This window comes from Poecilia reticulata, chromosome 13 (genome assembly GCF_904066995.2).
Source record: "Poecilia reticulata chromosome 13, P_reticulata-male-v2, whole genome shotgun sequence".
In the NCBI taxonomy this organism is placed as follows: domain Eukaryota; kingdom Metazoa; phylum Chordata; class Actinopteri; order Cyprinodontiformes; family Poeciliidae; genus Poecilia; species Poecilia reticulata.
This window is the reverse complement of record NC_088842.1, coordinates 1,549,064-1,574,312: the sequence shown is the minus strand read 5'-3', so window position 1 is coordinate 1,574,312 and position 25,249 is coordinate 1,549,064. Positions and strand designations below refer to the sequence as shown.

The 25,249-nt window shown below is 38.9% G+C and overlaps 2 protein-coding genes and 1 long non-coding RNA gene across 4 annotated transcripts in view; 2 read left to right on the top strand and 1 right to left on the bottom strand.

Moving 5' to 3' along the window:
* Positions 1-1,346: 1,346 nt before the first annotated feature.
* Positions 1,347-3,857, top strand: LOC145554552 (uncharacterized). 2 transcript variants are annotated; one of them, XR_014090532.1, is made up of 4 exons: positions 1,347-1,586; positions 1,841-2,899; positions 2,985-3,138; positions 3,218-3,857. It is a non-coding gene; the product is annotated as an uncharacterized LOC145554552 (long non-coding RNA). The 2 variants fall into 2 exon arrangements; XR_014090531.1 differs by having other exon boundaries at positions 1,841-3,138.
* Positions 3,858-4,989: 1,132 nt separating this feature from the next.
* On the top strand, positions 4,990-25,148 carry nlrx1 (NLR family member X1). Its single transcript, XM_008425165.3, has 12 exons — positions 4,990-5,181; positions 12,083-12,140; positions 13,391-13,485; positions 13,718-14,108; positions 15,967-16,198; positions 16,812-17,976; positions 19,487-19,670; positions 19,924-20,019; positions 20,396-20,482; positions 21,082-21,333; positions 22,594-22,801; positions 24,045-25,148. The coding sequence occupies exons 1-12, from the start codon at positions 5,073-5,075 to the stop codon at positions 24,180-24,182; spliced, it is 3,015 nt and encodes a 1,004-aa protein (XP_008423387.2). The 5' UTR covers positions 4,990-5,072; the 3' UTR covers positions 24,183-25,148.
* nlk2 (nemo-like kinase, type 2) overlaps positions 6,581-25,249 on the bottom strand; it is a 58,138-nt gene continuing 39,469 nt past the window's right edge. The window contains exon 11 of the mRNA XM_081615098.1: positions 6,581-7,304. Coding sequence (XP_081471224.1) covers positions 7,286-7,304 — 19 coding nt within the window. The 3' untranslated portion in view covers positions 6,581-7,285. The remainder of the gene's footprint in view (positions 7,305-25,249) is intronic.

Genomic DNA, 25,249 nt, shown 5'->3' with positions numbered 1-25,249 from the left:
GAGTGATCGTCAGGTGTGCCGTGGAAATTATTCAATTTCACTACGGTACCGTATTTTTCGGACTAACAGCTGCTACTTTTTTCCTTAACTTTGAACCATGCAACCACCAGGGGGCTCTCTAGCAGGAAGTGAATCATTAGAAGTCAAAATTGTAAATCAAAGAAGAACGGCTAATTTTCATTTAGAACAAGCACATGCTAGCAGCAGGCACGACAGAGAAATGTTTTCAAACTCATATCATGCAGCTTTTAAGTCGAGGGCTGTCGATCTGGCACTACAGGAGGGAAATAGAGCCGCTGCACTTAAGCTCGGTGTGAACGAAACCATGGTTCGGCTTTGGAGACGGAGGGCTGCGTCCAGCAGATTTATTAGGACGCAGCCCTCTGCTGGGTCCTAATAAAAAACCGAGAGCAGCTTCCAGTTTTTATTTTATTTTTTTTAATTGAGGGTGCTAGTATGGTGCGCTCTATAGTCCGAAAAATACGGTAATTGGTTTTAAAAGATTTTTTGAAAATGAATTGTCTGCAAATAATGACATCTTCGAGTATCTGCTGTAGTAGTAGCAGCGGCGTAATCATGTAATGTTCTTACCACTAGATGGCAGTAGGTACGGAGCATTTTACATTAAAACAAGAGAATTAGTGATGCATGAATGTTACAGATAGCGGTGAGAGCATCGTATCTAGCAAGACTGTGATGACAGTGATGGAAAAGACAGTGAAGCTCAGCAGTAGTTAGAAAGAACATGAGTCCATTTCCCACAACATGTCTGTGTGAAGTGAGCTTCTCTAGTCTGGTTACTATAAAAACTAAAACCAGAGACAGACTGGGAGCTGTTGAGGAAGAGCTTTGTCTTTCTTCAATTTCTGCCAGTAAATCAGCTGTTTTCATCCAAACATGCACAGGTTTCATTACTAGCTGGGTAAAATATACAGATATTGACATTTTGTACATGCAACTCTTCATATTGTAACAGTGAATATGAAGTGAATTGTTTCCCAAATATTATTGCTTCTTTCAGAATAAGAATTATTTTCTGTATTCCGGCTATAAGAATGCTTGTGGATTAGTTTGTAAAACAGTTTGACGTTTTCTACAACTTCTTTAAATTTAACACCACAGTGTTGTGGCTGTTCAGGTGTATTTTTGAAGTGGACATGTTAAGTGCAATTTGAAATAAGAAATGTAAAATGTGATAAAAATACATTTTAGTGTTTATTTGATTCCTATTCAGACTTTGATAAGAATGACTATATATAGGCGGCCACAGAGTATCTTTATTTCCATTTTTAGTTGGTGGTGTGCCTCGGGATTTTTTCAATTAAAACAGTGTACCTTGACTCAAAAATGGTGAGAAGGTCCTCGCTGCAGCATGCAGAATGGGGCGGGGACGGACCACTGTCAGCCTCATACCTTATATGGAAATGGGACCATTGCACTCCGGAAGTGAAGGGGGCGCTATTTTCCTAATTTCTAGTATAAATACCTTAAAGAAGCGGGTTTGAGATGCCGATTGAAAGAAGTTTGAGAGGGTTCATGTGTTCGGCACACGATCCAAAATGGAAAAGGCGCAAAGTCAGCAAAAGGTATTTTTACCTTCTTTAAAATTTTTATCACATAGTAAATCAATACGCTTTTCTAGATGACGTTGAGCATATAATAAACAGCTGTAGACTATTGAAATGCGTAATTCATAGAAGGTAAGGTTAAATTTAGCATGTAGCATAGCTAATTATTTCCCTGCAGGGCACCATTAGATAAAAATAGAAAAGTAAATAAAATGTATAATTGATAAGTGTATTTTATGCTCAAACTTTGTTTTTTTTATTTTATTTAACAGATCCACGTTTCTATTTGTAACATTCGTAACGGAGAGAAGATTATTCCGTATTGCACGAATGACGGATATTTCTGTCCTCTTTGCTCATACAAAGCCGATGAGTCGTTCAAGGTACAGAATCACATAACAAGAACTGCTACGGTTCAACATAACGGTATGTAAAGCTACACTTACACTATCATTTATTTATTTACCTTCTTAACAGTTTTGTAGTTGGTTTTTTTTTTCATAAAAAAGACTAGAAAAAGGTTAATCCTTTTTGAAATATGTTTTTGCACGCCAACATTTCTGGAAAGTCTAACACTTTTTATAAACTAAAAGCTGCCATCATAGGTGGGTGTAGTTCCCTCTACTTCATATATTTATAGTAGTAAATAACTGCAAAAAACACTAGTAAGAGTAACAGTATTAGGTGATATATCTACTATTAAGTACGGTTTTACTGATCATAATGTGCAGTGTAATATTACCCATTTATTTCTGCAGACATGAATTAAAATGAAGGTATGTGCACTGATAGTTATTTTAAAAATGGAAATTAAAAATATTAATATAAGTCAACAAATAAAGGTTAGAAGAAACCTGTGTGTCGTGTTTTTTATGGGTTAAAATATGCTCTTCATTCTGTGAAGTAACTCGCATTAGGTTGCATATCAACAAAATCTACTCAAATAAGAGTATAACATATGACAAAATAGTTTGTGTATGTATATATCCATCCATCCATCCATTTTCTTACACCCTTGTGTAGTGGGGTCGGGAGTTGCTGGTGTCAATATCCAGCTGGCGTTCCGGGCGAGAGGCGGGGTCAGGGGTCACCCTGGACAGGTCGCCAGTCTGTTGCAGGGCAACACAGAGACACACAGGACAAACAACCATGCACACACACACACACACACAGGGGCAATTTAGAGAGGCCAATTAATCTTAACAGTCATGTTTTTGGACTGTGGGAGGAAACCGGAGAACCCGGAGAAAACCCATGCATGCACAGGGAGAACATGCAATATGAATATGCTTCTCACCATGCAGGTACAAATGATGCCACCAATTTTGCAGGTAAAGATACATTCATAATCATATGCGTCATAGCCATTATTCTGGTGATAGTCTTGCAATGCACCTGTTTTTCTGTAATTTTCAGATGCCTTTGGATGTACTGGAAGCTGTTCTCCAAGAGGTGATACTAGCACAGGGAGATGCAGCTTACCTCACCTTGGCATTAACCTGCAAGCGCTTTAAAGCCATTGTGTCTGACCCAGTGTTCAGGAAGAGGACTCACTTTGCTTGGCTGGATGGTAAGAACCTTTGACTTTTTTCCACATAAAACATGTTAAATTAGATTTAAACTACATGAAATTTATCATTCATTTACAGGTGAGATCAACGGGTAAATTTTCAAAGTCATTCAAGGCAGAAAACCGGATTCCTTTTGCAGTTGTTACGTGTTCTTCCTGTAACCGGCAATATAAAGACTGTGGGCTTCACTGGAAATGGAAGACGAGGAGATTACCCTCGTTACTACTGTGATGGCAGACCTGGACACTGCCCTGGATGTCAGTACTGAATGCGAGGAGAATAATAGTTGTTTTCCACAGTCTTTCACACATTTCAGTTGTCACACATTGTTCTTTTTTGGTGACATCTTTGTAAATCTGTTCTGCTGACATTTGGATTTGTTCTGTCATCCTTTAGTTTTTCACAATGTGTTCTTTAAACATTATGTAAATTTTTTAGTGTTCCTTTTGTTGTAGTTCAGTTGATTTATATTATTTAGTTTTTTGGTAGAACTGTTGTTTCCAGGAAAAGTAACATTGTGGCTCTAATATATTAAAGAGAAAGTAGAACCAATAAAGTAGTTGTAAATATATTGTAACAGCATTGTTTAACAATTGGATAACCTTATTTTAAAATTTTGAAATACAAGCAAAGATAATACCTTTCAGTATTTCATGTGTAACGTTTCATATACTTTAACAATGACTGGAAGAAATAAAAATTGTCTTTGCAAACCTCAGTCGTTTATGTTTTAGCAATCAGAATCAACAGTTTTTATTTAAATAAAGCAACCAAATACAGAAACATGTTCAGTTAGAAACATACCATAATACAAAGATTAAAGGTATGCTGAGCGACGGTGGAGACCGGGTGAAGGTGATGGAAACTCGGGTGAGGAGCAGTTGTTCACATCAAGCCGGACTTTATGAAGGGTAATTCAAGAAGATGAGGAGACCGGCGCCGATAGGCTGAGACGGAGGCGCATGATGAGCTGATTGGCTGAATTGAAGAGCGTTAGAATGTACACATAAGCCTGACTTATTTATCTGGTGACTTCAAAGAAGCTTTTCATACAGAAACAATGATTAATCCACAGTGGATCATTCTCTTGTCAAATAAACGTTCTAAAACCTACTTTCTCTGAGTGTTTCCAGTTTGAAGCTACATTTAGTTTTACAAAAGTCTCTCTGGGTTTTGCAACAATTGAATATTTGAGCGCAGTTTGTGAATCAAATACAACTGGTAGAGTTGATATAGAATTTCTAAATTGAATAGTGGGACACCAGTCCAGTGTCTTTTATCAGATTACTGGTTAAGCTGGAGTCCTTACAGGAAAGGTTTCCAATGAGACTTTATGGTAAACAATGACAATAGTTGAGCTCACCTGCAACCAAGCATAATAGTTTTTGGCACTAGTTATATTTTAGATTTAAATTTATTTATTATAAGAGTACGTTTCACTACATCACAATCTATTAATTGAACTACAGCGTTCTTGAAGTATTTGGTATCTGTTTTCTTAATCTAGGATGGACTGGTGATCTGCCCAGGGTCATGCGTGCGTGTATGATAATTAATGGATGGATAAATGTGTTCCTAAATATTTTTTAAGCCTTTTGTTTCAGCTAGATTGGGTGACAATAGATAAATACATATACATAATAATTCATTATTGTTGCTTGTTTTAAGTTGTTTATTACTAATGTGATTTTAACATTAAAAAACAATAGTTTTAATTATTTTTTTAAAGGGACATACCACGTTACATTTTTATTTCTATTATTATTATTATTATTATTATCAATATTATTATTATTATTATTATTATTATTATTATTAACGCGGCTGGTACAGGAAATAGCGCCACTAGCGCCCCCTTCACTTCCGGATTGCAATGGTCCCATTTCCATATAAGGTAAGAGGCTGACAGTGGTCCGTCCCCGCCCCTTTCTGCATGCTGCAGCGAGGTGTACTTGGATCGGTCGGTCGGTTCGGTCCGGTCGGAGCTCACAGCCGGAGCGACTGGGCAAACAGAAGGCGTCCTTATCGCATTGATTCAGCCGGTAGGTTCAGTCTCGGCAAGGAGTTTGAATGTGTGAACGCAGAACCGCCTCCTGTTCTGTAGGAACTTCCTATTAGCAAGGTTGAGTTGTTTGTCGTTATGGTTGTGCCACCAACCTGAGCGCGCATACAGTTACTGTCTGGTTGTGTTGTGCATAAAACGGATACCTGCAGATGTCAGATTTTGGTATATTACGGTGGCCGACAGGTGCAAATGCGCAGCAACAGAGAAAACATGCAAACAAAAAAAAAAAGACACGCGCACAAATGAAATGCAGAAAACATAAAAATAGACGCAACAAAAAGCAAATAAAATAATAAAATACACCAAACAAAGAAAGAGACGCAAACAAAGAATACAACCACAAATGAAGTGCACCAAACAAAAAAGAGAGACGCAAACAAAAAGCAAATTAAATCCAGCAAGCAAAAAAGAGAGACGCAAACAAATGAAATGCAGCAAGGCTTAGCTTTAATCAGTCAAACCCATTTGCTCAGGAATAAATTAAATACTTTAATGATCCAAAAACGTTTACAGCCTGACTGCAGCTGCCTCTTACCTGACTTAATATCTGTGTTTCACCTCTGCTCATAGGGGAAAACTATCGGGAGTTTTTAAAACAATTTGCCGGGAGACATGGGTTCTCTCTCGGTGTACCTAACCTGGAGCGCCTGGTGTTATCGATCAACTGGTGGCTAAATCAACTGGTGGTGGCAGCTGGAAAAGACTGACGTTTGTGTGGGCGTGTTTTTTAGGACCCCTTTACCGAACCAGGAAGTAAACAATGCGATACGTTTAAAGAACTACAAATTTTTGCAAAAATACTATCCGATTCCGTAAAACAACCATTAAGATCTCGGGAATAACTAATTAGAAAGACTTTTATTGGTCTATTATGGTATGTTGCCTTTTTTAAAAAGTTTATCTGCAAAACCATCAAAACATGTAAATTACGCAGAACTTGTCCTGACTTATGTGTTGCTTCAGAGGTTGAAACTCGTCAAAGGAAGATCGAAATAGATCTCTATGTGGCACGACCAGATCTCAAAGCAAAGATTAATCCCTGAAAGCCGACATAAATGTTGAAGAGCCTTGGGATTAAAAATAAAATGTTTAAAAATATCGAATGTTTCAATCATTCTGTGTAGCACAGAATGATTGAAACAACATTGAATCAACGTTGAACGCTGACATTAAAACAACATTGAAAGTGGTCAGTGATTTGAATGTTGAATCAACGTTAGGGTTTCAACCATAACTGACATTAAATCAATGTTGATTCAACCATCATTTGTATATCAATTTACTGATTCAATGCAATAACACAAATATGCATGTGTTGATATTGCATTGAATCAGTTAGGAATCAACATTGATTCAACCATCTGAATGTGGTTCTGCACACATATTTCTGTTGATTTTACATTGAATCAATGTTGATTCAACCATCATTTGTACGTCAATTTACATGCATATTTGTGTTGATTTTACATTGAATCAGTTAGGAATCAACATTGATTCAACCTTCATCTGAATGTGGATATACATGCAGATTTGGGTTAATTTCATATTGAATGAAAGCTAAGGAGGGCTGCACAGTGGCACAGTTGGTAGAGCTGTTGCCTTACAGCAAGAAGGTTCTGGGTTCAATGGAGTTTGCATGTTCTCCCTGTGCATGCGTGGGTTTTCTCCGGGTACTCCGGTTTCCTCCCACAGTCCAAAAACATGACTGTCAGGTTAATTGGCCTCTCCAAATTGCCCCTAGGTGTGAGTGTGTGCATGGTTGTGTGTCCTGTGTGTCTCTGTGTTGCCCTGCAACAGACCGGCGACCTGTCCAGCGTGTACCCGCCTCTTGCCCGGCATGCTAGCTGGAGATGGGCACCTGCACCCCTCCTGACCCCACTGAGGGACAAGGGTGTAAGAAAATGGTCCATGAGGTTAAGCTTTGTACTGTATGAACCAGGGAAACGGTACAAGTTGTGGTAACCCCAGTTTCACTCTGGTTGGCGTCACTTTGATTCCTTGTGATGTCTTCCACTGATTCTGGTGTGTAATGAAGCCACTTCTTGACAGTTTTACTGCAGTCCTCAAGAGTCAGCTATTGGTCAAACTGCAGAGCAACTGCTGAAAAACACAAAAATAAAAGTGAGGAAGGGGCCGGTTAGAAATATGATAAACATTTGAAAAGTTCTGAAAGACATTGAAAGATTAAACAGTGTACTGGTTACAGGTCTGAGAACAAATACAAACCATATACTTCCCCATGTACTCACTGTTAAATACATTTTTATCTTAATCTTTCATTAATATTTATCTTAATGTTTACGTATTCAACTACATTTACCTATGAAGCTGCAGTCAAGTGTAGGATTTATGATGCTGCACTCATGTTAAAATGAGGAAATCAATATTTAAAATAAAGGTTGTTTATCAGAAAGATAAAACTAAAGATAAAACTCAGGGAGGATCAGGGTTTATTTAACACACCAGAGACAGATAAATAGAGCAAAAGGTGATTTATACTTGTCGTGAAACCTGGTTGGAACTGGTTGAGATCTTTCCAGGACACATAGAAAACAGATAACAAAAGCCCGGAGGCAACAAGTAATCTTGAATTATGATTTAATGTTGACTGAAACTTATATAATCTTTCTTGTAATAGAAATCCAGAAGAAACAAATAATTCAGTATTGTGATTTGATGTGATTAAAACTTGTGAAATCCTTATTTTAATAATGTACCACTAATCAACGTGATGAGTTATGCGAACTTGATTTAAGGAGTAAATGTAAAAAATCATAAATGAATAGTCTTATTCAAGTTAGACGAGATGTCTTAATACTGTGTCTCACAGTTATTACTGTGCGAGAGTAATAACTGTGAGTACGGAAGAATCAGGAAGTGGGATTATGAAACAAGCAAAAGAACCAGATGTTAAGTGCAGATAGAAGCTGCAGCAAGAGTAAAAGAGGAAACTCAAGAACTGAGTAGGGAAGAAGATAACGGTTAACCAAGGCGGTTGACGTCAAAGAAAATGGTGCAGCAGGAGATTGTGCAAGCAGCTAGTGTATGCACAACCAAGATGCAGAAGTAGATAATTGTGTAAGTCGCAGATGCGCACACGACTGAAATACCGAGAGTATAAAAAGCACAGGCGAGAGAAGAACGGGGTTCTTCGTTCCGGCAGCGTTCGAGTCAAGACCATAAGAAGATGCAGGACCAAGATTGGGGCTATACTCTGAAACCACGGGAAGGTAAAGACTTCGCACTGCTCTAGAAAGGAACAAGATCCGTTTGCCCACAACCCGGGTTCTGATTCGACACCTGCCCTACTCTCAACCCAAGAAACATCTCAACGATGCTGCAGTAGACATGGGGGATAGACAAAGATCACCTATGGATAAAGAACTGAACTCATGAAGAACATTCACCAGTTCAACTTTGGATTTATTCTGAAAAAGAACTCTGCTATGGCAAGATGGGTCCCTGACCATGAAATTTAAAGTTTTCTGCTGCCAAGATCAACTCAGCATCTGGGAAAGAGTGGAACTGCATCCCAAAGCCTCTCTTAAGGTCCAGTGACACAGTATAGGGACTAGAGGGAAGTGTGTTTTCTAAAATTCTTTTATATTTCAATCTTTTGGTTTTTGATTGAAGTAGCTGTATGTCATTTTCCCCTGCTAAAGCTTGCTAATAAAATATTAAAGTCTATTTGATGCTGTGGACAGTTAAATTAATTAAGTCATAGGAATAATAATTCTTTTGGTTGATATAAAATCAATGTTCATGATCCTAGTGACTTGGGGGGCTTCAGACGTTTCTTTAGTTATGATAAATAATGACCTTGGGACTCGTGCCGAGTCTCTAAAGTTATCTAGACTGAAACAAGTGCACGTTATTAATAGAGAAAGAGCTGCCGTTAACTGGGGTGGTTTCTGGAGTCAGGCTACCACGGGCTATTTGGATGTCTGATCCATTTACTGTAAAAGGTCATAATCTCAGCATCTGAAGGTGGTTAGAGTCTAGACGCATCTTTCTCGCTTCCAGCTTAAACAGAATACCCTCTATATACTCATCTGTGGTAATACTCAGGAGTTAGAGGCTTCTCAGACTCGTTAGACGGAGAGCTGGTCAGTAGTCAGTCAGTAGGAGTCTGAGAGGAGGTGGGGGTGTGGCTGACTATTGCGTAATAACATACTGTAGTTGGAAAAATTATTTATAATTTATACAGAATAAACTTCCATCAAATAGCTGGTTTAATCTTCAATCAACTACAAATATTTCCAAATAAGTTGATTAAATTCATTATAAAATGTCCACGTGCTGATAAAGATCCCACACCAGTAACAATAGACCAGTTCAGTTTAACCAGTTACCAATCCAAGAAACAACAGGCTGAATCAGTTGTTAGCAGGTTTAGTTCAGCGTTTCATCTGCCTTACATGTTTTAAGTGTTTCTTTCTGCCTCACCTGGATTTAATCTGTGGCTGATTAACAACCTTCTGCACTTCTTGATGACTGCAGACGGTCATGCAAATATATAACTCAGTTGTTCTGGAACAGAGACACATCTAAGCACATCATAATAAAAAATGAAAAACAAGTGCTTACTATCACAACAATTTGAAGCCTACCTGGAGCAGCCAGCCTTACACTTCTTTGTCCACCACATGCTCTCCCAGACCAAACAACAGGCCCCGCCCTATTTTAAAAACTCAAAGCTCACAAAATCTCACAGGATTTCATACTTAGGCCTGGAGCAGTGGGCAGGATGAAAATAATACAAAATGAGACATGACCTCAATTATTAAAATTATCTGTTTTGCCCCAAAATAACCAGGATTACTATGGGCATTGTTTTGCCCTTATTTTTCAATAAACACATTTAAGATCAAAGTAATATTGAAAAACTTACCATAAAACTGCTCAGAGGAGAATTCAATTCACAAACCAGCAGCAAAATGGCTGTTTGGTTGGGACAAACCACTAGTGTAAAAAGGGGGAGTCGGACTGTACAACTCCTAGTAGAGACTTGTAGATGTTTTTATGTCAACACATTATGCACAGACAGTAATATTATTTACAGACAAGTAAGAAAATGTACAGAAAGGAGTCACAACTCAATGTTCTCAACATGTAGTGCGTTATTTGAAACATGATTAACCCCCACTTAGTAATAAAATGTTCTGACCCAGAGCTCAAGGATGGGGGAGGGAAGAAGGGATGAGAGGGGGTAAAGAGAGGAAGGCTGGGAGGAGCAAGTGGGTGTGGGGAGTTTTAGGAGGGAGTAGGGGGAGATGAGAAGGTGATGAGGGGTGCAACAAACTGCACAGATTGCGCACATGGAGGCCTTAGTCCAGGGGTGGGCAATCCTGGTCCTCGAGGGCCGGTGTCCTGCAACTCTTACATGTCTCCCTGGTAGAACACAACTGGATCCAATAGCTGAATCACCTCCTCTGTTCAGGCAGGTTCTCCAAAGTCCTACCAACGACCTTATTATTTGACTCAGGTGTGTTGAAGTTGCAGGAGACCGGCCCTCGAGGCCTGGAGTTGCCCACCCCTGCCCCAGTCCCCGACGCAGCTGTCGCAGGTTCGATTCCTGGTCTTGGCAACCTTTGCTGCATGTCTTCCCCTTTTTCTCATTACCTCCTTTCTTGTCAATTAACTATCAAATAAAGGCCACTAGAGCCGAAAAAATCTTTAACAAAATAAAATGTGAAAATTTAAAACCCTCACCTAAAATTAAAATTGTTTCACCCAGAGCCCAAGGGAGGGGAGGAGAGTGGAAAGGGGGAGGAGATTGAGGGTTAGATGGGGTGAGGGGTGGGTGGTGGGGGGAAAGGGGTGTGAAAAACAGCTTACATTGATTGATCATTTAGATCAATCAATGTAGTTCTCCCCCAAACCTTGTCCTCAAGGCAAACTGACCTGCGTGTTTTCATTTCAGCAAAACCCCGTTAATCAGACATCAATTAAAATCGTGTGTGCCAAATTAGGTGGGGGTGGACCGCTCCACTCCTTGTAGTAAGTTGTAGATGTTTTTGCGTCAATATATTGTTATGAACAAGTAAGAAAATGTACAGAAAGGAATCGGCACCGACTATCCTCTACAGTGCTTAATTTAAAACATGATAACTCCCGCTCAGTAATAAAATGCTCTGACCCAGAGCGCGGATGAGGAGGAGGGGAGGGGAGGGGAGGGGAAGGGGTGCGGCAAAACAGATAACATTGATTCAACATTGATGAGATGTTGATCAGACAAACGCATTTCAGTCATTAGATTTTAACCACAAACAACATTGATTCAATGACAGTTTCAACGTTAGTTACTTGGCTAGAGGTGGATGATTGTTTGATGGTTGATCCACCGTCATTTGTGGACTTCAACCAAAAATTAACGATTCTAACTATTTTTCAACGTTGATTTAACATCATGTGCTATCTGGGGCCGCCATTGCTGCTTTTCTGAACACCCGTTTTAAAGGATCCGGACCCTAAATTTGGACACAACTGTTTTTGTTCGAGTCCCTCTAGTGGTCTGGAGCACTTCCGTTTTCAGCACTGTTTGCATCTTTTCTTTAGTTTGCTGCATTTCATTTGTGGTTGTATTCTTTTTTGTTTGCGTCTCTTTTTTTGTTTTCTGCATTTTATTTGCTTTTTGTTTGCGTCTATTTTTATGTTTGCTGCGCGTTTGTGCGCGTCTTTTTTTTGTTTGCATGTTTTCTCTGTTGCTGCGCATTTGCACCTGTCAGCCACCGTAGTATATGTACCTTTTTTAAAAATAAAAAAAATTCTGAACACATATCTCTCAAAAGAGACAATGCAATACAATGTTATGTTTTGTTTTGCACCTAATATTCCTGTTTTTTGTTTGTTTGTTTGTTTGTTTGTTTGTTTTACAGAACCAACTCTGACCAAAGGCAATAATAACACACCAAAAATGATGAGCATTTTATTCAGGTTAGTGAAACAGAGTGATGTACTTTTAGCTGGCATAGATTTGTACAAGTGAAACCAGATTGTGATCTACAGAAAATTAGGAGGCACGTTTTTTTTGTTCTCACCGTCTAACATTAAATCAGAACAACCTTCTCTTGTTTTAGGTCAGTTAGAATAACCTACATTATTTTAATTTGCTAATGCCACAATAATGATTGAAAACATATATGAGAGATATTATTTATTAATGTCTTCAAAATCAGAAGATTGCATATATGATTACTATCTCATTAAACAATTAAGGAAAGCCCAGATGATGATGTCTTGGCTTTGGAAACTTCTGATAAGTTGGCACATTTGAGTTGACTGGAGCCAAACCTGTGCTTGTAGTTTAAGTCCAAACCTGAACAATAAGAAATAAGCCACAATACCAGGAAGAGAAATGTGGAGCTGCACAAGCCCAATTCATCCTTGGGAACAAGTTCCAGATGTTTGAAGGCTCAGCAGTTGACACAAGGCTATACAAATAAGGCATGATGGGAGTTTTGGTATGTTGCTGTTTAAGATCTCCTGTTACTATATGTTGTAATGGTGTGCAGACTTGAGCTTCTACAGGAGAACAAAGTATTGAAACTGCTATTCGCAGCACCACTGAATAACATACAGAGCATATAGAGGCGTCAAACTCATTTTAATTTTGGGCCACATCAAAAAGCTGAATGTTCTTAAAGATCCGGTTGTTCCAGAATCTTTTGATAAAACCCATTTAACTGTTAAAATATCAATAAAAGCTGTTTGTTTCAGCATTCAATAAGTGTCTAACATCTTTCTACACTGATCAGTCCAGCCAGGATTTTTGATTGTGTTTGTGTTTTGCAATCAAAATGACAGATTTTGTGGTGCTAATTTAGAAATATTTGTAGCAAATATTTACAATATTTTCCCTAACGTATGATGTTAAATTTGACTTTTTATTAATTGCTGTATCAATCACTTGACATCAAGGAAGACTGAGCCTTACTGAGTATTGAAAAATTTTGAAACCAGCAAGAAAAATTTCCAGTAAAGTCAGAAAAAAATTTATTTTGTGGATTTGTGAAAAACTGGAGGGACTTGTAGGTCTTCTTTAGTATCTGGAGGCCAATCTATAAATCTAGAATCTATAACTCAAGGCTCAGGTGCCAGATTTGGCCGCTGGGCCTCGAGTTTGACACGAACATTTTGCATGGGTTTAACCTGAATTAACAGGTGATACATGTTGTGTATTACAGACAGCGAATTCAACTTCCCGCAGCATGGAGGTGGAAGAAGAGAAGGGACTCGTCTTGTCACTGCATGACTTTCAGCACCATCTCTTTTAATCAAGGTACTCGACTCTGTTTCAATCTGAAGACTCTTAGACAAAGATAACAGCAAACTGCTGCCTTTGTTCCACTGCAGTACTTAAAGACAAACACATCATGTCAAATTCAGAGCAGAAGCATCCAAAACCTAGAACTATACTGAGGCAAATCAATGCAGCAAACAAACGTCCCCTCATGCATAACATTTTAAAACATTTTTTACACATTCCTCTTCTTTTTTTTCTCTCATTATAGACCCTGTAGAGATCCACAAGAGGAAACTTTTCCTGTGGTTCAGCCACCTTCCCAAAGAGGAGAAACAGTTTGGAGGTCTCTTCAGTCCAGAGACCATGCATATAGATCCACTTATTTTAGAAAGAAAGGATGAGGAGAGGGCAGGACTTCTCCAGTCACCATACAAAACCCAAACCTCCTCTAGCCATTCACTGACTGTGGAACAGCTGTTTGACCCAACCGATGCCTGGAGTGAAGGTCGCGGACTCAATGTGCTGCTGTATGGTGCTGTGGGAACTGGGAAAGCTACAATAGTTCGAAAGCTGGTGCTGGACTGGTGTGCTGGAAACATGATGACTCGCTTCAAGTTACTGCTTCCTTTCACATGTGAAGACCTCAGTCAGCTGACAAAGTGAGTGAACTCTTTGCTGTCTACAGTCTTACCTGTCACATGGACGATGAAACTAAAACGTGACTATGCACACCTCGGTAGTGTAAACACTTACTCATCCAGGAGACGGTAATGCTAAGTGCTTAAATAGAAGGCAATTAATTATTTCTTATTTCTTGAGGCAGGTCACATGTAATCCAAAAGGTTTCTGCAGTTCTAAATATGGTTGAAAGTAACAGTCTTATAAGTTCCAGTCACCACAAACACACTTAGACTTTCTGGTTCCATTGGGCCCAACATAAACTGTGAGTCATTAGAAGTCTGCAGCATTGAGCACAACAATTTCCTACAAAGCAAAGAACAAACACATGAGAAAAGCATGTCTAACTTGTGCTTACCCAGCTGGGGTACGTTGGTGCATATGACAATACATTTTAATTGAATTTCCTGCCATCTGAATAAATTCTGATTTTACTCATATAAATACTGGAGGCTAGATCCAGAAATGTGAAGTAATAAGCTCTCCAGGACTGTCAGCAGCTGAAACAGAAACATTAAACCTGTTGGGGAAAATAGACTACATTTGTTCTGCATTGTCCCCGCATGATGGCAATGATATAGTGGGATCCAATGAAATTCTAGATTAATATGGGTTGTTGCTATGTTGTTGTACGGTGTTTTAAGATCTTGTTCAATGTGCCCTTTTTTAATTTTGAGCCCCTGCCCCTCCAAAGGTCTCTGCACGGCCCTGACTAAATTGTATTTGTGAACAACAGAGCTCAAACTCAAAGACTAAACTCACAGCATCAGATTGTAGCTAATATAACTAAACAATCTAACTATGAATATTGTTCTTTGAACTTTTACAAAGCAAACTTGCCAGCTCCTTAAAATCTTACATTTAAATGTTAAACAATTTAAAATCTTGTAGTTTATGTATGCTGAAATTGACTAAAATTTAGCAGCATTGGTCATCTCAATAAACAAATGTTACTTTTATGTATCTGTGGTCTATGTTAAAATATTAGCATTTATGGGGCCCCTGAAACCCTGGGGGGCCTGATGGAGCCGCTGAATTAATTTGCATTAAACAAAAGTGCAAATAATTGATATTCATCTTAATTGTATATTTTGATTTGTTGTTTTTAAGACTAGTTGTGGGTTTAAGTAGTGTTTCACTGGCGATGTTTTCCCGTAACGCATATAAAGGGGTTTGGTATGTTACAGAGTTATATTTTTTTAATTTCCTGTCACCTTAACATCTTTTAATACAAAAACACGGTGGACTGCCTCGGCACCCCGACCACCGGGCTTAGCAAGTTTTCTGGGGGAAACTCTGGATTATGATACAACTGTGTTAGATTAGCAATAAAATTTAAAAACCAATACATTACAAGGTTTCCCCACATGTATTATAAAGCAGGCTAGGCATTGCTTGTTTTGGTTTAATAAACAATAAAAATAATTTTAAAAATCACTACTTTTTTTTTTTTTTTACATAATCTCACTGCAAGTGTCTGTACTGCGCTGATCATCTCACTGGCTGAGCAGAATGGTTCCTGATGGATGCATTGAACAGGATAGGAAGCCTGGAGGATTTTGATTTGTCTTTTTTAAACTATAGTTGTGGGGTTAAGTATTGTCTGCAATGTATTCCAGGAACTTATAAATGACCTAGTAATATTTTTTTACATTTAATGTTTGTGTATTAAAATTTTTTAACACAAACACGCAATGAACCTCCTGGTGGACCGCCTCAGTGCCCCGACCACCAGGCTTAACAAGTTTTCTGGGGAAAACCCTACTTTTGCTCAGCCTGTGTGTTAACTTTCAATCAAACCTTGCTGTTTAATAATGGTCATTATCATCTCTTAAACAGGGCAGTTTCTTTAAGAGATCTGGTTGGCAGGAAGTATCTTCATTTGAAAAACCATCCTTTACTCAGTGGGGATAGAGACCACGCTAAGGATGTGCTTTTCCTCTTTAATGGGATGGAAAAGATGCAACTTGACTTCCGAATCGGGTCCTCTGAGCTGTGCAGTGATCCCAATGAGCCTCTTCCACCAAGTGTACTCATTGTGAACCTGCTGAGGAAATATCTTCTTCCTGAGGTAAACCATTGTTCATGAATAATGTTTTCTAGCCTTTTGTTTCCAGTTTCCCTTCTTTCTGGTTTAGGTTTATGTGCAGCCATAAGTTGTCTTTTCGGTCCTCGTAAAGCAAAACAGCTAAAGACAAGCAGTACCACACAGAATTTGACTTGTGTGAAGTTTAAATGTACATTGAAACTAGATGGTAAATACTGTTTTTATAAAAATTGTATCAATATCTAACAGTCCTCTTATAGACTGTCAGAATCACCAAAACCATTTTATCAGAGTAATGGGCTCTTCCTCTTCTTTTTTTTATGAAAAGAAAGCAGATTCCACAATATACTGTCATTAAGGCATTTGTCACAGTAAAGAAAAAAATCTTCTAGTTGGAAGAAATATCAGAATCAATTGAACATTTCCATTATATTATTTAATGTAAAACTTTGTTCTTCAGAGAAAAAGACTTTGTGCCCAAACCAAATTATAAATACAATAGGTTAAGGGTTAGCAGATATTGAGTTGTTAAAATATTCCTTGTCAACAGAACATCATTTGTGAAGTGTAGTGTAATTTTGAAATGTCCAGTTGTTTTCTTTTTTTTTGTGTTAAACTTCTTTGCTCTGTCTCCTAGGCCAGTATCTTAATGGCCACCAGACTGTCTGCTGTGGAACGCATCCCTCAGAAGTATGTGAGTCGTTATGCACAGATTTGTGGTTTCAATGACCCGGATCGCCAGCGTGCGTACTTCACCAGCCGCCTGCTGCAGAGTGAAGAAGCAGCACAGAACAAGGAGGCCCAGACACTGATAGAGCTCCTTTACCTCAACCTGCAGAGCGAAAGCCAGCTGGCTGCCGTTTGCTTTCTTCCCTCTTACTGCTGGCTCACGTGTGCTACCTTACACTTTCTTCATTTTACGACTCCTCAGGCCCCCATCCGCACTCTGACCGGTATCTATACTAGCTTTTTTCGGCTTAACTTTGGGGGTGAGGTGCTTGGCACAAGAACTGGGACAAGTCCATCCTCTCAGGAGCATCAAAGTTCTTTAATGAAGTATGTTGTCCTTACAGTTGGAAAACTTGCGTTTGATGGTGTGATGAACAAGCGCACCTCTTTCTCAGACAAAGAACTGGAACAGTGGATTGGTGGAAAGACCAAGACGGACGAAGAGCTGCATCAGCTGGCCGTGTTCCAGACTGATGTGCTAGACTTCTTCCTGGCTCCTTGTGTAAAGAGTAGGAACCATTCTTCAAAAGAACTCTGTGAAGACAACGAGAAGCTGTACGTGTTTGCTGTCCCAGCCTTGCAGGAGTACCTAGCAGCTCTCTATATAGTTTTAGGGGAAAACAAATCCGCTTTGCAGAAGCTAACTAGCCAGGTGTCTGTAGCCATTGGTCAGGCAAGTGAGGATGTCAGTGCCCTCATGAACATCCTTTCCAAGTTTATTCCACTCAGGCTCTTTGCTATATTCAACCTGCTTAAGCTTTTTCCAAAGCTTTATGAGAAAATAAGCACCTACAACAAAGGCAAAATTGCCAGAACTATGGCCGTTGAAATGTTCCGCACTGAAGACAGCCATAACGACGATGTTCTGGATCAAGTGGAGCAAAGCCTTTTGGGAGTCCATGGCCCACAGCCACAACAGTTTGATGACAGCAAATCTTTTGAGCTTTACCCCATCTTCATGGGAGGACTGTTACAATATAATAATCGGGTACTTCTTCAGCAACTAGACTGCAACATCCAAAGCACCACGGTTGTTCAGATAACACATGCCCTCAGGAAGTACCTTGTAAGAGGTAAATGCACACTCTGCCCAGTTTCTCATTGCGACATGTGAAGCCGATATTATTGTTCGATCTTACCAACCTCAGAAGAAGGGTAAAAATCCACCACTGTCCTCTTCTGGTGGGCCGGTCTGTCAGTCCAGCCCACCAGGTCATGTCTGCACGTTTTCAGTTAATAGTCACCCCACTGTTACCAACTGAGTGACTTTCTTGTTGTATTTAGCAAAATTTCAGACAAAAAAATTCAGACATTTGGGCCAAAGTCAGAATCGGTAAGGCAGGCTTTTGAAAGATCGGTGATTGTCCAGAAAACTACAATTGGTGCAGCCCTAATTTGAAACCTACTACAAATCCTTAACCATCCAAACAGATTGTTAATCCTATAGGCCAATAAATGTTTTTGAATTTGGACTATGAATTACACACAACTATTTTAGCACAGAGTATGAATGATGTAATGCCCTTATTATTTGATGAAGACTGGAGTGGCTTTTTGAAAAATAGACAAATGCACTATAATAGTAGGGGAGCCCTACATATCTTTATCTGCAGATCATAAATTTTAATTTCCACCCAGAACAAATCTTAATATCCAAATACAAGTTTTATTGGAATTCATCAAATTTGTTGAAAAGGCCGTCACTCATTTTCTACACCTAGAATGGCAACCAAAGAGATGAAAAGATTTCTTAAACCTGCATGAAAGAATAAAACAAACACTCCACATGTTTTTGATGAGGGAATAACATTGTAGAATGATATAAAGCTCCAAAAGGTGGATTTTACATAAGACTGTCCATTTAAGGTATTAACACCTTAAATTAACACGTAAATATTTGATGATAGTTGTTTTCCATTCAAATGTAAATTTTTTCTTAGGTTTTCCTGAGGTGAGTAATTGAAGTTTAATTTATATTGGAACTTGACGCCAAATTGCTGGAAGGAAGACATGAGGTTAGGCCGGCATCAGGGTCAGACAAGGTCAGGACATTGTCTGTCATTCTCTTAAATTCATGCCCAACTTTTTGAACAAGTGGCTCTGTAGATAGTGTAAACTAGACCAGACTCCGTGGTCTTCTTTTCAAAGAGGTTGTGTTTGAAAATCTGACATTTATTTAATGTGGCTCATTGGCAAGTTGTATGTGGATTTCTGTCTTTTTTGTGTCTGAAATTTGGTATTAAAGCCAAATGCAGGTACTGGTTGTTCTTGGCTAGTCTTAGAAATGACCAAGCAGGACAAACGTAGATATGCGTTTTAATCGTGAGCGCCAGACTCTTTTTCAATGCCCGTCTTTTACATGTTATGTTAATAAGTTGGCCTACCATGAACTATCCCTGGAACTGGTACTTTCATATTTCTTTTCACTAGGGGGCAACAACTCACTCTTGCATTCCTCCTCCCCTTTAAGATTTCTACTTGAAATAAGTCATCATTTTTGAAAAAAATAATTACATCTGCAAATAAGATATCCTACTACCTTTACTAAATAATTTAGCAAGCAGACTTCTTTCTTTATTCCAGAGCTAAGTAAGCCTCAGCCACCAGAGGAGCTGATGGATCTGCTAGTCCTCCTGTATGAGTTTCAGAATCCCAGACTGACTGTAGAGGTGCTGTCCTCAATCAAAAACATTTGTCTAACCAACGTTCGGATGACTTCACTCAAATGCTTCATATTGAGCTCTGTCCTTTCATGCACGTCTGCAAGGTAAAGTTCATTTTTCACCCATTTGAATAGGTTGTTTAGGCCAATAAAATCTCCTTTTCCTCTCTAGAAAAACTGGTAAAAAACAACTAATATCTGAGTTCTATGTTACAAACACATATGAAGACATGTACATTGTTTGTGAAAACTTGTAAACTAAATTTGTAAAGAAATTTCAAAATGAGCTTTAGACTCTCTTTGTTTATGTTGGTGGCTGTAAAATTGTGTTGTTTTGAATGTTTGTTTCTTTTCACAGTTATCACCTGAAGGAGCTGGACCTGTCCTCCTGCCTCCTGACTCATAACATGCTGCTGATGTTGGGGCCGGCTTTCAGGCATGCATACAGCCTCAAGTAAGACCAGATATCAACGGAGGTCTATCTTTGGCACAATGCTTTAACAATATGTGTGTTTTGGCATCTAAAAAAAATAGAAACACTTAATTTATATTAGAATTGTATGTAAGTATAAATGATGATCTGTAACAGAGCAAAGGGGTTTACTGTTTTTGTCAAGTTGTGGGTCCATCTTCATCCAGGAGTGAGAAAACCTCCTTAATATAACAATAACAGCTTCTCTAATTCAAACAGTACCAGCAAATGAGTATTTGAAAATATGAATGTTCAATTTATTTTCTAACAAGGATTGACTGTAGCAGAGCCATAATTACAGTTGTTTTTGCTGTGTGTTAACAGTTATTAGCTGTTTATGTCTTGTTGTTGATTTCAGTCTGCAGTTCAACAACTTGGGTCCTGATTCCTGCATCCTACTGAAAGATCTGCTTCTGGACCCCGAGACCTGCATTAGTTCCTTACAGTAAGACGCTTACGTCAGGGTTCAGCCGTGGGTTCATGTTCGGCTAGGAGTTATTCAAAGGCCTGTATGTCACACATTCAGAAATCCTAAAGCACGTTAAGCTGATCAAAAACCTTTTAGAAATTCTCACTTTGCAATTTTTCCTCATGAAAATGAGATGAAGCATAATTCTGAGTAAACGGCAGACAGGCTTATTTTTTCCTGGAAGACTCTTCACTTTTTGTCTGAAAGGCTTTTTTAGTTCTGAACCTGGCAGGAAGTTATAGGCTTATAGTTTATTTATTTTTGTTCTCTGCCAATTTAGTACTGGTAGTGCCAGTTCTAAAGTAATTTTTTCAATTTAATTTAATTGAAAAATTAAATTAAACTTTATTTTTCAACAAAACAAGCAAAAAAACGAAATTATCATTTTGAACATTTTATCGTTGATTTTTCTTTTGAAAATGTGCAAAATATTTTGAGATATTGTCCACAAAGAAAGTGTAAACATACATTTAAGTATATTTATTTGCATTTTATCTGATTTCATTAATTAAGTACATTAATGGTAGTATTTTTAATTTTACAATCTTGTCTCAGCATCTGGTGTTGCCTTCCAGGCTCTGTGATAACCCACTGCTGGACTCTGGAGTCCGCATCCTGCTGGAGGCGCTGCCCCAGAACCAGTCTCTGATCTACCTGTCCCTAATGCACACTGGGCTGGGCAACAGCGGGGCTCTGGAGCTGGCTGAGAGGCTGCCGCAGCACACAGGTCTGGAGGAGCTCAACGTGGCTTACAATGCTATCAGCGACGAGGCAGCTGTGGCTCTGGTTGATGCCTGCAGGGAGCATCCCACCATACACACCTTACAGTATGTGTTTCCTCACTGCACTAACTGTATTTATAAGTAATTCTAGTTGGATTTCATTTCCTCCTTTTTCTCATTTAACGTTATTGCAAAAAAAAAAAAAAAAACAATGCTTTGTTGTAATGACAGCGAGTGTGAAACATGTATGAGCTTGAAAAAGAAAAACAAACACACAGGAAGTAAATAAATACATTCTGAAGGTTTCAAAAACAAGTTAAAGGGGTTTGGTATGTTAGCGAAGCTGTGATATGAATAATTACTCAATGACTTAAGTTTTCTCAAATGGTGCTGATTAGCAAAATACAAACGGTTTAATGTTTAATGGACAGAAATGCATAACTTCTTTTAATCTGTTTTCTAAGTCACTCCAGTTTGGATTCAGGGTGGATGCATTGGTCTCATAATCACGCGAGCAAATGCTTTATGCTACTCTGTCCAGAAAGACAGAGAGAAAGCATCAAGGTATTCGCAGCAATTTCTCCAATTATATCAGGAGAGTAAATCGAAAGAGTGAAGAAAGGTGGCCAGTAGAGATTCACTGACTTATCACTGACTTGGGAGATCGTGATGGACAGATACTTACATGTGAAGCCGATCTTATCCCACGAGCTTATATTCCTCAACACAGGAGGAATATAAGCTGGAGAGTGGATTTACTCAAGTATTTTGCGATCCAGATTGTATAAGGTGTTGCTGTGAAACAATGACACAAACATGACTGGCTTGGATTAAATCTTTTTGCTCTTGAAAATGTATCCAAAGAATTTTAAGAAGTGGTGTGAAGCCATCATTTCTCTGCTGTGAGAAACATTTGGGTTTTCCAAGAGCCAATAAAGGATCAAACCGATACGGTAACAATTATCAATGTTCATAGAAAAGTTTTGAACTTCTTGTCACCTGAGGTGTGAGATTTCTGCCAAATTAGCCAAAAGTTCATAAATGTTATTTTTCTATTTTTCATTTATGCAATATCATAAAATTAAGATGTAAATGTAGTATTTTAAATTGAATACTGTATTGTAAGCAAATGTGTGAAAATGTCTAGTTAATATTTTTAAAAAGCATTACAATTACTTTTAGTATCAGAAGATGCCAGATAATCAACATCTGACCTTGTGACCTCATGCAGATTAGCTGAAAAACATCTGGATCCCCTGATAACCCCCCACCTCCCCCCCCCCCCCAACACACGCAACGTTCATAAATGTATTTATGTGTCTTATAAGAATGTCAGTCTGTGAACATGTCTGTGTCCCTGTGCAGCTTGTATCTTAATCCTATCACTGATGAGGGGAAGCAGTCGCTGTATGGCCGGGGTGTAACTGGTAACCAAGGCAACAACCAACAAGTCAAAGTCCTGGCGTCTGTCACTGAAGGCTCGGACATCTCAGGTGGTTGGCACCCCATACTCAGGGTGATACAAGAAAATGCTTCATCCTGGGACCACAAACGGGTCAAGCAGCAGCTGAAGGTACACACTTTTTCTGCTCTGTCTTTCGAAGGAGGAGGACGCACTTTCTCTGTCTCCCTGCCCTCCCTATTTTCCCTGCTCAGCGTCTCTGTCCTTGCATAGCTTCTGAAGTTGCAAATTATGGATCTGGTCAGCTGGTCTCTCAACGCAATTGATAAAATTTTTTCCCCTGGGAAACCGGGTAAAGGGGAACCCTCGTGTCCCGACAGAACATTCTTCGCTGGATACACGATGGATTCTGGATGGAAGTGGAAGACTGTGTGTCTGACGACGCTGTCAGTCGAGGATGTTGAAGATGTGTACATGATTATGATAACAGGTTTTCTGCTTATTGGAAATTTTGGAAGATGCCGGTGGCCGTTTTGGCCACTTCACGGCTGCTGGGTATGGTTGATGGGATCTGCAGAGAGATCAACACTCAGACTGAGATGATACAGGAGCTGAGCCGCAGACTGGGTGCAATCCTGGAACAGGACCGTAGCCGGGCAGTGGATCTCGGACTCAGAATGGATGTGGTATGACCTTGGAGAATGTTGTTCGCTCGGATCAGGTGGAAGACCCTAAAATTTGGCTGTTTGGATTTGCCATTGAGAATCACCAGCGAGACTTTCAAGGCAGGCAGTAAACTGATGTCAGCCTGACCTAAATAAATTTCTGCTATCGGAATCTCGTGTTGTGTAATGGATGGTTGTACTGGAACTGCAATTTCGTTGTCTTTCTGACAATGACAATAAAAATTCCTCTGAAATGGGGGGTCATGACCTCAGGATATGATCAGGACCTGGTAGAAGTGACTTTCTAAACAAAAAAATGCTAAAAGCTTTCAGCAGGTGAGGGTTCTGTCCAGAACGAATTCAATGTTTTAGATAAACCACAAAGATTGTGTCTGTTAGAATGATCAAGGAACCAAAAGAACCTCGTTTGACTAATCATCTAAAAATTAGGGCAGTAATCAAAGGAAACTCTTTTTAAATAACTTGGTTGGGACGAGGTCCAACTGGAGCTGGAGGTTCATTTTGATCACTCAGAAAGCTCAACTGACTGAAAACAGCCCACACATATAGCTACAATCCCATAGCTTGCCACCGTGTGTGTGAATGTGTGTGTGAATGACTGAGTTGAGAATGAGCATCAAGGTTTTTCTCCGCAGTGCGATGGTGTTATCCTGCGCCCATCTAGAATCAGTGTCACTATTTACTCTGTTCTTACTCTGAAATGCGTTTCCTCTCCTTCTTCTCTAAAGGTTTTCCTCCAGGACCTGGAGTGGGGACGTGAGAAGCAAACGAGCTTCTGGAAGAGGCTTCACTTTCGCAAAGTGCAGAAAAAAGTCCAGGCGACTTTACAACGTTTAGAGAAGGACTCTTCTTCCAAGACCAAGTAAACCTCAAGATTATTCAGAAGAGCAGTTATTTGCACAATATTAGCATCTGTATTTTTTTTTTTTAGTTTAAAGGGGCAGTATTATATATTTACTGTGCACATAATGTCAATTTATATCACAATGAAGTGACTGTTGCCTTCAGTTGTGTTATGACTCTATTTAAGACTTCCTGCTCTTTCTAACACTCGGCCTTCAGCTGACACATTTCTCCATTTGGCCTTTAACAATGTTTGACCAGCATTGCACTATGAAGTAACATGTATGAGCTCTGTAGATGAGCAGCTCCACCAGGTGTTTGCTGTCTGTGAGGCTCACCTCAGAGAACTTAGCCACTCCTGAACTCTTGATTTAAGGGATTACTCAAACAAGCATGAAACGATCAAAGCACTCAATGTATGTTTCTGATGAGGGAATAACATTATAACATAACATAAAGCTCAATAAAGTCGATATTATGTCATACTGCCCTTTATGCTTATAACCAGCGGATGATCCAGTTTTACCGTATACACAGGATTTATTTAACAGCTAGAAGATAGCTTATACTTCAACTTAAAGAACTGTTTATAATTGAGCTGTAAATGACAAGAATTGTTTTATGTAAATTAAGTTTTAGTTAGTTGGATTTCTGTACATTTTTATGAACATTTCTAAGTGAGAAAATCAGTGATATAGAAGAACTAGAGCTCAGGAGCTTTCATATGTCAGTTCACTGTCTGGTTGTTTAGGTTTGAGGTTAAAGGTCAGATTTAAATAGTAAAATTAGAAATGATTCTATCAGTGCTTTAATGGGTATATTGTTTTTATTGAATAATGAACTGATTCACTGCATGGTTTGATTTCTGGGATCTAATTGGAATGTGTGTGATAGACTTTGTCTGTATGCTTGGATTGAATTGACTTTATTTTTGAAGTGTCTTGACACATTTATTGTTAATTTGTCACATCAATAAACTGATCTGACCAGTCAGTTTATTTGTATTGCACATTTCAGCAACAAGACAGTTCATGGAGTAAACAGCCATCCATTACGAAACAAAGAAAAAACAGTACATTTTGTTAAATGC

Coding starts and splice junctions, on each gene's coding strand:
- nlrx1 (XM_008425165.3), top strand. CDS start 5,073: ATGCTGCAGCGAGGTGTACTTGGATCGGTCGGTCGGTTCGGTCCGGTC. Junction 14,109..15,966: donor GACCTCAGTCAGCTGACAAA/GTGAGTGAACTC, acceptor TCTCTTAAACAG/GGCAGTTTCTTTAAGAGATC. Junction 20,483..21,081: donor ACCTGCATTAGTTCCTTACA/GTAAGACGCTTA, acceptor GTTGCCTTCCAG/GCTCTGTGATAACCCACTGC.